Source organism: Brassica oleracea, chromosome C5, assembly GCF_000695525.1.
Source record: "Brassica oleracea var. oleracea cultivar TO1000 chromosome C5, BOL, whole genome shotgun sequence".
Lineage (NCBI taxonomy): Eukaryota > Viridiplantae > Streptophyta > Magnoliopsida > Brassicales > Brassicaceae > Brassica > Brassica oleracea.
In genome coordinates this window covers 35,299,481-35,312,111 of record NC_027752.1, presented here as the reverse complement: position 1 = coordinate 35,312,111, position 12,631 = coordinate 35,299,481, and the positions used below count along the sequence as shown (strand labels likewise).

Here is a 12,631-nt window from a genome sequence, read left to right as displayed (position 1 = left end):
TTTCATTCTTTATCAATCAATCCATGTTCGATTATGGGTTCTTCGGTTTTGAATTACCTTTTAACCTTAGATGATTGTTGAATCGGACCACCAAATGAGTTGAGCCGCGAGCTAGACACGAACGGGACTCGAGCTGGAATGGATCGAGTCGCTTCTATCGGGTCGCGGACGTCTTTGATCGTCGGACGCGAGCTGTCTGATGCTGTCGCGAACGAGGAAGAGGTCGTGTGCTGGAGCTGCTCTCGGGTCGCGAACGTCTGAGCTAGGATCAGGAACGCCTTGGGCTGAAGCTGATCGGGGACGCGAGCTGGAACAGATGTGGGAACAAAAGACGCGATCAGGGTTTAGGGTTCGTCGGATCTCCGGCTAGGGTTAGGGTTTTAGGGTTTTTCGATTTGGGTATTAGCTTAGGGATTTAAAGTTTCGTGTTGATAACGTGTTATAAAAGTAACGGAGAAGTCTATATTTATTCATAACATAGAGTCTCCTTATATAGGAGATTACAAATCATAATCTCTTGGTTATGAGCCATCCACAATCTGGTTCATAACATATATTAATTATTATTATTATTAAAATAGTTATTTATAAAAAATGATCCAAAACCACAAATCTTTATGGTTTTTCCGGGTTTAACTCGTGGTTTTGGAGATTTTTATGTTTTTCGGTTTTAAACCCGAACCAAATACAAATTATTTCTAATCCCAACGCTGAGCTAACCAGTGGTCGTCTGCTCATATAGTTCTCTTCGACGCAGACACTAAAGTTGAAAGATCAGCATAGAGAGATGGAGAGGTATACATACCAGCGACAAGAGATTGGAAGAACTTCTCGGTGACATAATCCTCCTCATTGGTGTTCTCAAAAGCTAGACTGAACTTATAGTGCTTAAGAGCTTCAACCTTCTCCACTGCAAACAATTTAAGTTGTATTGGTTCAAAAACTTGAAAGATACGGCCATAGCACAGAACATTTTGCTAGCAATGACTCGATACATACCTCTCTCGTTACGGTTCCGGTGACAAGTACCATAAGAATCAATCGTAACATTTGCCTCCATCAAGGCTTCAAGAGCTTGCAGCCTAAAATTCTGAGCAATGCAATTGGAAATGAAAGCAGCAGCAAGAGCTTTCTCGGTCTTTGGCTGTACTGGAGCCATAACATCATACTCCGCCCATGAGAAGTACCCAACGGGAACATCTGATGATAGACTAGTTGTCATCACAATATCATAACCCTTCCTGATGAACAACAAAACATTAAAAACGAGTTTTTACGAGGCATTCAACATGTAGTCTAGAAAGTATTAAAGTCCTGTAAAGATTGTGCTTACCCACCGTCGTGCCTGAGCAAGATTGTTCTGAAGGTAGTATCTTGCTGATTCCATGGAACGTAGTATACTGAGTGTTCCAGGCTGATGACTTAATCCAAACGCTGCATCGGGGGTTGTATTTGATTTCATTCCAATTGCGCAATCAACTGAGCACGATTCGAAGTCCTACCATTGCAGAGGAATGAAGTCAATAACCATTTGTTTTCTGCTACACTAGCTATCATTCAGAAGTAGAAATTCCCCAAGGATCCCATAGGGAAAGTATAGTTCTTTGTTTCAATAGAATTCAAATAGTTGTATCCCAAGAAATACTTATAAAAGTGTTCTAAAAATAGGTATAGGCGCGGCAAATCGAACTTGTCTAGGCGTTCAAAAAATTAGTTTAGACGTCAACCTAATCAATAATCCACGTCTAGTTATTTCTTGAAAACATTGCTCATAAATGAGTAAAGAAGCTCAAAGACTTTTGATCATTATAAATGGGTCAGTCACAGAATCTGACACTGTTATCATCCATCATCTAACAGCTAAGCAAAGCCTAAATTTTTTTGTGTAAGCTCAGAATAACATGATCAGCATCAAAGTGGCTAAAGATTACCAAAAAGATCATAGTATTGAAAACAATCAACATCTCAGAGAAACTAGTTCATCATTCTGATTCATGTATGAATAAAAACCAATTGAGGAGGAATGCAACCTTGTCACCACCGGAGATAAAGATGTGATCTTTACTGAAATTCCTAGAGTAACTCACTGAATCCTCTCTCTCCAACCACTCCTCGCACCTCTCCATTCCCGACCCAACCTTCAAACCGGACGGTTTAGTCGGAGACAGCTTGTCCGAAGGCGACTTGGCGAGAAAACCCGTAAATGTATCGAGCAAAGAGGCGTTATCGAGGCGACCCATAGACGCGATCTCGACGAGGACGACGATAGCCACGCAGATCGGCAAAAAGCTGGAAACTTTACGCCTGAGGGAGGAAGGAGGAGAGGCATTGGCTACGGCTAATCCCTCGTGGGTCGATCCAATTTTGGGTCCTCGGAGATTGGAGAAAACCCCCATCGATTGTTGTTGTTGTGTCGATCAAATGGGTTTGGAGAATTGCGATTGGGTTTATTGTTTTGTTTTAGGTGTTTGATTGTTCAGAAAGAGGATAAAGTAGTTTGGTTTCAGTTAGGCCTAATCTCAATGGTCTATACGTATTTTATTTTCATTCCAAAACAAAAAAAATTATTTATTGGATGGAATGTGTTTTGTTTGGAACCGTGTTTTGAATATAAAAATGAATATTTTGCTTGTCCAGAAAAAATAATAATAATAATATTTTGCACTGCAAAGAACATGGAGAATTCAATCCGAATCCAAATCAAAGCAGGTAAACAAATTTTTGTTTAGTGCCCAAGGCGGCGGCTCAACCATGTGAACCACCAAGGTTGTAAACTATATTTTTTTATTACTTAAGAAGAGTTTGGGCGAGCTTAATCAAATTTGATCTTCATCAGTCTACCCTAATACCAAAAACATGGCGCAAAAAAAAAAAAAAAAAAAAACAAAATTCACCGGGTTTTGAACTACGAACACAATAAAACCACCCATTACAAAGAGAAGATGAGAAATTTTCTTCCTTGAGCAGTGGAAGAAAGGCTAACCCAGCATTTGAGATGTGTATCGATCAGAACTCTACTTGTCACTTCAGTCTGAGTTTCTTTAAATTCTTCTACTTTGACAACAAAAACAACATACTTGTGCAACTTATAGATTTTTAACACTACATAGTCCCTTGGATATTGGGTTGAAACTCAGTAGCCGGCAAGGGTTGAGTAACCAAATGATGATCGTGTGTGCGTGGTCGTGAATGGCGATGATTACATAAACTTATATAGAGACTGTATCATGGTTTTATCATGCTCACTCTAGTAACGTCGGTCTAACGTGGCAAAAGTAGATGTTTCTTTGAAAATAAAACAGAAATCAAAAGCAAATTTTGTAATTAATTTCCAAATGAGGAAATAATACAACTTCTCTGTATATGGAAGTGATGATGATTTTAGAGTCCACGCAACAGTGCCCTTTACTGTTTTGTTTTAAAAGACTGGTGTGATAATTTCGTTGGCTTGTAACCAAAATGGACACTTAGAAAGAAAGCACCACCACTTCTATATGATAAAAGGGATGCTTTCAAGAATTAAACAATTTGAGATCCTTCATGATGATGTAAATAAAGTTAACACAAAATAATGTAATATATTATCCTAGATCACAACGATCCTTAAAATGGATCCATATCATAAATCTATATTATCATCTGGTTAACCTTAATCACTTTGTGAGATTTATAGTCTTCTCCCTTTATCTATCTTTTATGGATAATATCTTCTTCTTTTTTTTTTTGACGTCATGGATAATATCTTATCTAATATGGACATTTAGTATGGTCTTATCTAATGGGTGAAATTAGCAAATTGTTGAAAAATAGATGCATCCTTATCGCCAACCATTTTGAAAACTATACATATATTTTATAAGTAATTCAGTAATTGCTACTATTAATATACCCAAATAAATATTCAACATTTGATTTAACTCAAAAAAAAAATCCAAGCACGATCTCCAACCACTCGAATCCTCATTGTCGGAAGGCAAAAGCAAAACAAACGGTCCACAATATTCCACGTTACGCTAACTGATTGGTTACTATATTACAAGCATAAAAAGTTTAAGAGTCTTTTTTACCATTGGTCCACGTAGCTCTATGTTGACACAAATAATGAATATCTAATTAAAAATATAATGTTAAAGAAATAGAATAAAAATAAAAAAAATAAGAAAATTAGGGAGAAGAAAGAAAAAGAAAAAAAGCTTTCACCCTTTAAAATGGCGGATCGTGTCGAGATGGCAACAACACACTTGTCGTCTCGCCCAGCAGAGTCTCTGGTGGTTTCTCCGTTGCGAATCTAAATTCTCGAGAGATTTAATTAGGCAAGGTAAGGTACTATATATTATTAGACCTGGTCGGATCTGTCTTTGTCGGATTATCCACTTGATATGTCTTCTATGCTTAACATCTGTTCTTGTTTTGTTGTGTGTGTTTGAATAAGATTAAAGTAGTAACCTTTGGTAGTGAAATTACAGTCAAAGAGAGAGTCCTTTCGATCTGATTCTTTAGGCTTTATTTTTTCTAGGTTTTTTTTAATTCAATCGATTACTTGAGAGAAATGGGGTTTGCTTTTCCTCTGGATCTTGGAATACATCTTTCTCATGCTTGTTCATGAAATGTTTATAGCAATCGAGTTTCTTCCTGCATTAACTTTGCTTAATTATTATAATTTGAGTATCCTCTGAAGATACAGACGAGATGTGACAAGTGTTCTGTTCAATTTATCTCTGTAATGATTTTGCTGATATGGTTCATATTTATGGTCTTTGAGAAGACACTGTATCTGGTATGAACTCATTTTGCTCAAAAAGCCTTTTTTTCTGTTTATTGCATTAACGTTATCTGAAGATCTTCTATTATCGATTTGACTTTCATTTGCTTTTACATGTGTGTGTGTGTACACATTTATTTATGTGGTTTTTCTAGTTTTGTTGCTTTGCTTCTCTTTACTTACTCTAGATATGGTTGTGAACATGCAATATGTGTCACTTACCTCGGACCTTTTTTAATGTCATGGATTCTTAGCATTATGTTATCTACTCTAACTTCTTTACCTTTGACTCGTTTTTTATGGTCTTTTACCTCTCAAGAGGAAGCGGTTTAGAGTGAACCAACACAAGGAATATGGGAACTCAAATCAATTTCGGTGGTGACCCTGGTGGGGAAGGATTCAACCAGATGAAGCCAACAGATACTGCATATCCCTTGGCGAGACAGTCTTCGCTTTACTCACGAACGTTTGATGAGCTTCAGAGCTTACTAGGTGGACCTGGAAAAGATTACGGGTCGATGAACATGGATGAACTCTTGAAGAGCATATGGACTGCTGAGGAAGCTCAGGCCATGTCCATGACCATGACTTCTTCAGCTCCTACAACGATGGTGCAACCTGGTGGGAATCTCCAGAGGCAAGGCTCGTTGACATTGCCTAGAACGATTAGTCAGAAGACTGTCGATGAGGTCTGGAAATGTCTGATCACCAAAGACGGTGGAGGTTGCAGCGGAGGAGGCGGTGGTGAGTCTAATAATGCGCCGCAGAGGCAACAGACATTAGGGGAAATGACACTTGAGGAGTTTCTGTCCCGCGCTGGAGTTGTAAGAGAAGATAACAACTCTTCACAGCATATGGGTCAGGTCACTGGAAACAATAACAACGGCTTTTATGGTAACAACGGAGCTCCTGGGGGATTAGGCTTTGAGTTTGTTCAACCAAATCAAAACAGCATATCATTCAACAATGGTACAATGCAGCAGCAGCAGCAGTTTCAACAACAGCCACAACAGCAGTCACGACAGCAGCTGAATCAGTCACATCCTCAGCAGCAGCAGCAGAGGCTGCCTCAGACCATTTTTCCTAAACAAGCAAATGTTGCATTTGCTGTCAACAAGAGTTTTAATGGGGCTGTGAATAATTCAATGAACAATACTAATGGTTTAGCTAGTTTCGGAGGAGCCGGGGTTACTGTTGCAGCAACGTCTCCAGGGACAAGCAGCGCAGAAAACAACTCTCTGTCACCAGTTCCTTATGTGCTTAATCGAGGAAGAAGAAGCAATACTGGCCTAGAGAAGGTTATCGAGAGGAGGCAGAGGAGAATGATCAAGAACCGAGAATCAGCTGCTAGATCAAGAGCTCGAAAGCAGGTCAGTATTCAAACTGTAATATGTTTTTCTATCCTGAATCACTAGTAGTACTAAGATGTTTTATCTTCCATTATCCATTAATTGCAGGCTTATACCTTGGAACTGGAAGCTGAAATTGAAAAGCTGAAGAAAGTGAATCAAGAATTGCAGAGAAAACAGGTATCTGAATTGACTACCTCACTGTTTCTTTGCTTCTCCATCTCAGAATATAAATAATAGCCGCTTGATTCTGAAACTGAGCTTTTTCCTCTTACGTTGCAGGCTGAAATGATGGAAATGCAGAAGAATGAGGTATAACTTTTCAGAACGTTATTTGTTTTCATAAGTTAATCTACAAAACATTGACTCTGCAGCATCATAAGAACCAAATTGAAAAAAGAAACATAAAAGATCTAATGGTTATTGGTATCCAGATCTTATAGTTGTCAAACATTTTCTGCGTCTCCCCTTTCCCTTTTGAGTGACCTCATCCTGAATTTGATTATGTTGCTCACGACTACTGCTTTTTGAGTTAGCAGCTGAAGGAATCATCGAAGAAACCGTGGGGCAGCAAAAGGCAATGCTTGAGAAGGACACTAACCGGTCCATGGTAATATCAGAACAAAGCAACAAGAGAACCAGACACCACTTGGCAATGGCATGGTATTAATGTAATAGAGAGATAGTGCTACATGTGCAGGAGATTAAGAGAATTTTATTAAATCTAGGTTACATAGTAGGACAAGTTTTCATTATGCATAAAAAACATATTTTGTTCCATGGCCTTCATTAGTCTAGTGTTTAGTCTTAGAATGATAATCATCCCTTTTGTGTTTTCTAGTTTATTGTGGTTTATAAAAAAACATCCTTGTTTATATATATATATATATATATATATATATATATATATCAGTCTTGACTCTGTTAGAAAACATATATATATATATATATATTCCAAAAAATTGCAATTAGAAAACAAGTTGATTATTATCCAAAATACCAAATTTCTAGAAGTGACTTAGACTCAAAAGGAGAGACCATTCGGTGGAGAGCCACCAGTCTCAAGCAGGAAACTCCTGCTACAATGCGACCTTGAAGTAGTACTAGAGGAAGAAGCCAACCCTGAGTCACCACCACCTCTCAGTGACCTCCCTTTGTGCTCTTCAACCGCCATTGCAAGCTCCATATGCAACGGATCACAGCTCTCACACAACAGCCTCAAGACTTGCTTGATCGATGGCCTTGCTACGCCTTCTTTCTCAGTGCACCATCTCACAACCGCCACTACTGTCTCCAGCTGTTCACCGTCTATGCAGTCTTTGATTCTCGGATCCACCAGATCCACCCGTCTTGATTCTGACACAAGTAAAGGCTGAGACATTTCCACCAGGTTCCTACCTTGGTCGACAGCGGTTCTGCCTGTTATGATCTCTAGCAACACCACTCCGTAGCTGTACACGTCGCTCTTCTCTGTCAGTTCTTGTGTTACAACATACTCTGGATCTACATAGCCTGAAACAACTCACAGATTTCAAACTGTTTTAGTCTTTTCTATTGATCTTTTGCTCAGCTTTCAAGACAAGAATAGGTGATGTTCCTTTGGAATCCAGACCTGGAGTTCCACGGATATCAGTATTAATAGGTTCAGAACAAACGGAGGCATCTCTGGAAGCATGTGCAAGCCCAAAATCTGCAAGCTGCATGGTAAAAATCAATTTCCTTATTAGGTGAAAGTATTAGACAAGTCACTGAGCATGATAAGTGATGAGACACACCTTAGCAGCAAAGTTGTCGTCGAGTAATATGTTGCTTGACTTAATGTCTCTGTGACAGAGAGGTGGATCACAGTAGAGATGAAGGTACTCCTGAAGAAACAGTAATAAGAACCATATAGAATTTGATGAGAGATGTAGATGAAGGCTTTGGAAATTTACCAGAGCATTAGCCACATCGATTGCTATTTTCATCCTTGTTGCCCAACTAAGTGGAGGTTTCTCTGTAGCTACACAGAAGTGAAGAACAAAGGTTCAAGATTCTGAAGCAAAAGTCAATAACATTAGCACAAGAAATCTGAAAATCACGAGCATACAATGTAGATGATCCGTCAAGCTCCCATTTGCCATATACTCGTAGACAAGGAATCTGAAAATCTCTCAGGTTAGATATGAACAAATGAGAAAGAAAGGAAGCAAAAGTGTAATAATAAACAGTTCACCTCTCGTTCTTCTTAGTACAAAAGCCTTTCAAAGCAACTAGATGGCGGTGGTGCAGCCTGGCCAGAAGCTCAATCTCTCTGCAAAACTCATCTTCCGCTTGTTCAGAGCTCCTGTTCATCCTTTTCACAGCTGCAACCAACCCATTACTGAACTCACCTCTATGAACAGTCCCAAAGCCCCCACTGCCAATCACACTGCTGAACTCTTTAGTTGCTTTCCTTATCTCCCTGTAGCTAAACTTCCTAAAAGCCAACGAACTACCTGCAAACAAAAAACAAACCACATGTTTGTTTCTTTAAACGTGCTCTAAACACCTCACTAGAAGAACTTCACACACCTTCATGAATCATCATCACTTTAGGGAGGGAAGAAGGAAGCGTCTTCGTTGGATTATGATCCTTGCCCTCGGAGTCATCATCATCAAGCTCCCGTTTCTTTCTCTGGATAAGAACTATCAGAACAGCGAGCATCATAACAGAGAACACTGTAACAGCGATCCCAATAGCCGGAACCACCGTCAAGTGATAACCATGGTGACTTCTTCTTGGAGACAAGACAATATCATCATTGCCACTTGGACTATCAGCTAACTCTGGACTTGGAGAAGCTTCTGGACTCAACGGAAACTCTGAGCAGCAGACATCAAAGAACTCAGAAAAAAAAAAAGTCTACACTCTATGAAACTGGGTATATCTCTACCTGGAGTGGTGGTAAGCTCAGACACATTAAAGAAGCAGCTAGCAAGCTCAAGAGCTGAAGTAGTATCAACACGGCTAGCTAAAGCAGCGTAGGTCGCATCCCTACAAGTACTCATCTTAATGTTATTCCCTCTATCCACCAAACTACGAATGTAAGTGATACCAGAGTTCAAGCAGCTCTTGCAACGAAACGGTAGTTCGCAGTTTCTTGAAACATCTCCAAACTTTGGGGACCGGAGCATCTGCGTCACGGTGGTGAGATCCTCGCAGTCGTAGCTGACGAGGATCTTGGTGCCTAGTCCGCAGAAGAGGGTCGCGTTAGTTGGGATTCCGTAGAGCTCCATGGTTCTTGAGATGGTGGTGATGCAGATGGAGGTCAAGTCTGGTGCCACTCCGAGATCTGCCGTGTGGTTAGCGTAGCGGGAGACGGATACGGCGACGAAGGCGTTCATGTAGCGGCAGCATTTGGCTCTGTCGGCGTTGGTGGAGCAGACGGAGGCGACGAGAGTGAAGTTGGATGAGGTTAAGTCCAGTGGACATTCTGTAAGGAACTCACAAAGGTTAAAACTTTTTTCCAAGAAAATCAAGAATTAGGAGGAATAGTAGTTATCTCTCCAGTCCTAATCGACCATTATAATGCTAATCAAGAATCAAACCTGCTTCTGCTGGTAAAGGCAGTTGATGGATTCCAAGAACTGAGATGAATGTGAGCAAGAGAGCTTGCTTGTGAAGCACCATGGGGGAAGAACAGAGATTGAAGGAGAGAGACTTTATGGAAGAGAGGTCAATGGCAAGAGTCGCCTGAGAGAATGACAGTTGAAGGCTTTAGTGACAATGAGACTGAGAGAGAGTCCAGATTTGCCTATTTTTCCTGTTTCTTATTATGAAAACGATGAAACAACGAGAGATACCCCCTAATTTACCATTCCCTTATGTTTTTATCCGCAAAGCTCCTTCAATTGCTTAAAACACACCCCATGAATAATTGAGTATATGCTTTCTTCTAACTTCTACTTATCGAATATATTGAGATTTGAGAACTTTTTATGTGTGACGCTTATAGGACCAGCATTGTTTTTCTACTTTTCTTTGTATAAACTAAACTTTATCTACATGAAAAATACTCCCCTTTTTTTCTTGCTACCTTTATTTATGCATAGCATAATTAAACATAATGATTGCAATTGTTTGTTGTTTTGTAGCTTTTTTCCTACTCTTCCAAGTGGCTATAATGTCTTCGCTTGATTTTGGTTTCACAAAATCTCATATCATCACATTCACAGACTGTACAACAATAATTTGTTAATTAGAAACCATAGTTTTTGTTAATCCTAAGACATATAACAACTTCTCTGAAACAAATAAGGCAATAAGTAACTATCTCCTAGAGGAATCTCCCAGTGTTTCATATATCCATTATTATAAAGAAGTGTTCTCTCCCTCCTGATTGATACACGTCAGCAGCCACGTCATAAAGTCGACTCCTATCAACGCGACACATGTCCCTTTCACCAAAACTCTGCGTTTTATTATTTTCGATTGGTTTTATGGGCTTTCTTAAGAGATTAGCTTAAGCCCACATCTTTCCCTTTCTAATTCAATACACCGTAGACGAAACATCGGAGAATAGCCGCCGTTGAATGAATTCTTTTGATGCTAACCTGCAATGAAGATCCAACTGTTTGCTGGGTCCGAATAATTTTCCATCAAGAACAATTAGGAGCCACCGTCATTGTTTAGTCCATTCGAATTCTTTTACCCAAGGATGAATTTCAGCACCGTTATAGTAACCGATTGGGTTCAAGCATCTTCAATAACACTCAAATTAACTCCAAATTCACACATCACACGATCTCTCATTCAATGAATCTACGCATTCATTCCTTTGTGTGATTCTGCTAATATAAATATGTAAGATTTCTTTCTAAAATTTCATTGATTCATTGGTGAGAGAGAAGCTTCTCTCAAGTGTTCTATGGCTGCTCGGATCGAAAAGCTCTTGAGAGATGTTGATGGTCTGTATTGGATTAGAGCTCATTGGTATATAATACTATTCAGTGCGTCAAGTGTAGCCGCCAAAGTCCTGAACCTGTACATACCACCGCCATAGAATCTCAGATTCGGCGGGAGTGGTTGTGATCGGAAGCGTGATTGGTGCTGGTGGAGCTACGGTGAGCTCCAATTGATTGAAAAGGGTTTGTAGATATAATATCAGAGTTGAAAGAACAATTGAATTCGATAGTTGCAATCACTTTTAATGCTTTAGGTACACCCCAAAGAGATGCTCCTCCGGTTCAGCTTTCACCTAAGTACCCTGATCCACCACCTTCTGCTCCTACAACTACGGCTACCCGATGATCCTACCGCCGCTTTTCCCGAGCAACCTAAGAAGCTCAGAGCCGATTTTGTCAAGGCTGCTAAACAGGTTACTCTCCTTCTTTCTTCAGATTTAGTTAAGATTATGTGAAATGCAGGTCATTTTTATTCTGTTGTTTTGAGTCCTTGGCGTGGTACTTTGTTTTGTTGAAGTTTAATGCTTTGGTTGCTTCCCTTCTGTTATCAGACGGAGGTGAAGAATCTCAGTTGAGAAGAGTCGTTGAATTCCAGATAATATAAGTCTCACTCACTGATATTTTATGTTTGGTAAATCATCTTCTGTTCCCTTCTCTACCATTTTTCTTCAGGTGGAAAATGATGTTACTGGCCAAGAGCTCCAAAAACAATTTGAGGTTGCAGGTAAAATTTTCCTGGCCGATCTTTAGTTTTTTCTTTGGTTGCTACTACCCCACACTAGGACTAAGATGTTGTTTAACCATTGCAAGGAGATCTCTTTAGTGGTTAAAGCTGTGAGATAGGTGATGAATCTGATCTCTACGCATAGAGCTTCACCCGCTGTGGCACAAGTAATGGATGAAACTTTCTCTTTTTGATGATGAAATATTGTATCATCTTGGATTGTGCTTTGGTATGAAGATTAGTGATTGTTAACGGGATCCAACTATTCTGGGTTGGGAGATTATTTTATTTTTATTTTTTGACAACGAGCGGCTATCATATTACTCAAACTTGAGGTGGTCTGGGTAACCAGACCGGAATAGAACAATCAATGAAATATAACTCTCAATGGAAGGATCTAGCAGTCCTAGCTAAAAAATCAAAAATCTTGTTTTGAGCACGCGGAATATAAGTGATCTTGAAATCTGGAAAGCATATCTGCATAATATTTATCCTCTCCAATTATACATGTCATTTTTATTCTGCTGTTTTGAGTCCTTGGTGTGGTACTTTGTTTTGTTGAAGTTTGATGCTTTGGTTGCTTTCCTTCCGTTATCAGATGGAGGTGAAAAATCTCAGTTGAGAAGAGTCGTTGTATTCCAGATAATATAAGTCTCACTCACTGATATTTTATGTTCGGTAAATCATCTTCTGTTCCCTTCTCTACCATTTTTCTTCAGGTGGAAAATGATGTTACTGGCCAAGAGCTCCAAAAACAATTTGAGGTTGCAGGTAAAATTTTCCTGGCCGATCTTATTTAGTTTTTTCTTTGGTTGCTACTACCCCACACTAGGACTAAGATGTTGTTTAACCATTGCAAGGAGATCTCTT

General features: G+C 39.5%; 3 protein-coding genes and 1 pseudogene across 5 annotated transcripts in view; 2 read left to right on the top strand and 2 right to left on the bottom strand.

The window, feature by feature from the left end:
* Positions 1-2,525, bottom strand: part of LOC106343405 (glycoprotein 3-alpha-L-fucosyltransferase A) — a 7,320-nt gene extending 4,795 nt beyond the window's left edge. Inside the window, exons 1-4 of the mRNA XM_013782603.1 lie at positions 2,031-2,525; positions 1,338-1,498; positions 1,000-1,241; positions 806-910 (exon numbers count right to left, since the gene is read on the bottom strand). Of these exons, the coding sequence (XP_013638057.1) occupies positions 806-910; positions 1,000-1,241; positions 1,338-1,498; positions 2,031-2,396 (874 nt within the window). The 5' untranslated portion in view covers positions 2,397-2,525. The remainder of the gene's footprint in view (positions 1-805; positions 911-999; positions 1,242-1,337; positions 1,499-2,030) is intronic.
* Positions 2,526-4,166: 1,641 nt separating this feature from the next.
* Positions 4,167-6,988, top strand: LOC106295118 (ABSCISIC ACID-INSENSITIVE 5-like protein 7). 2 transcript variants are annotated; one of them, XM_013730914.1, is made up of 5 exons: positions 4,167-4,318; positions 5,082-6,132; positions 6,220-6,291; positions 6,394-6,423; positions 6,651-6,988. In XM_013730914.1, the coding sequence occupies exons 2-5, from the start codon at positions 5,116-5,118 to the stop codon at positions 6,723-6,725; spliced, it is 1,194 nt and encodes a 397-aa protein (XP_013586368.1). In that variant the 5' UTR covers positions 4,167-4,318; positions 5,082-5,115; the 3' UTR covers positions 6,726-6,988. The 2 variants fall into 2 exon arrangements, with proteins under 2 accessions (XP_013586368.1, XP_013586369.1); XM_013730915.1 differs by having other exon boundaries at positions 4,172-4,323.
* An 88-nt stretch (positions 6,989-7,076) lies between these two features.
* On the bottom strand, positions 7,077-10,077 carry LOC106295117 (probable receptor-like protein kinase At1g49730). 2 transcript variants are annotated; one of them, XM_013730912.1, is made up of 9 exons: positions 9,682-10,076; positions 9,027-9,566; positions 8,665-8,955; positions 8,327-8,588; positions 8,201-8,253; positions 8,046-8,113; positions 7,887-7,976; positions 7,724-7,808; positions 7,077-7,623 (listed from the first exon to the last, which is right to left on the bottom strand). In XM_013730912.1, the coding sequence occupies exons 1-9, from the start codon at positions 9,761-9,763 to the stop codon at positions 7,136-7,138; spliced, it is 1,959 nt and encodes a 652-aa protein (XP_013586366.1). In that variant the 5' UTR covers positions 9,764-10,076; the 3' UTR covers positions 7,077-7,135. The 2 variants fall into 2 exon arrangements, with proteins under 2 accessions (XP_013586366.1, XP_013586367.1); XM_013730913.1 differs by having other exon boundaries at positions 7,409-7,623; positions 7,724-7,801; positions 9,682-10,077.
* A 923-nt stretch (positions 10,078-11,000) lies between these two features.
* On the top strand, positions 11,001-12,412 carry LOC106345121 (annotated as a pseudogene).
* Positions 12,413-12,631: the final 219 nt, after the last annotated feature.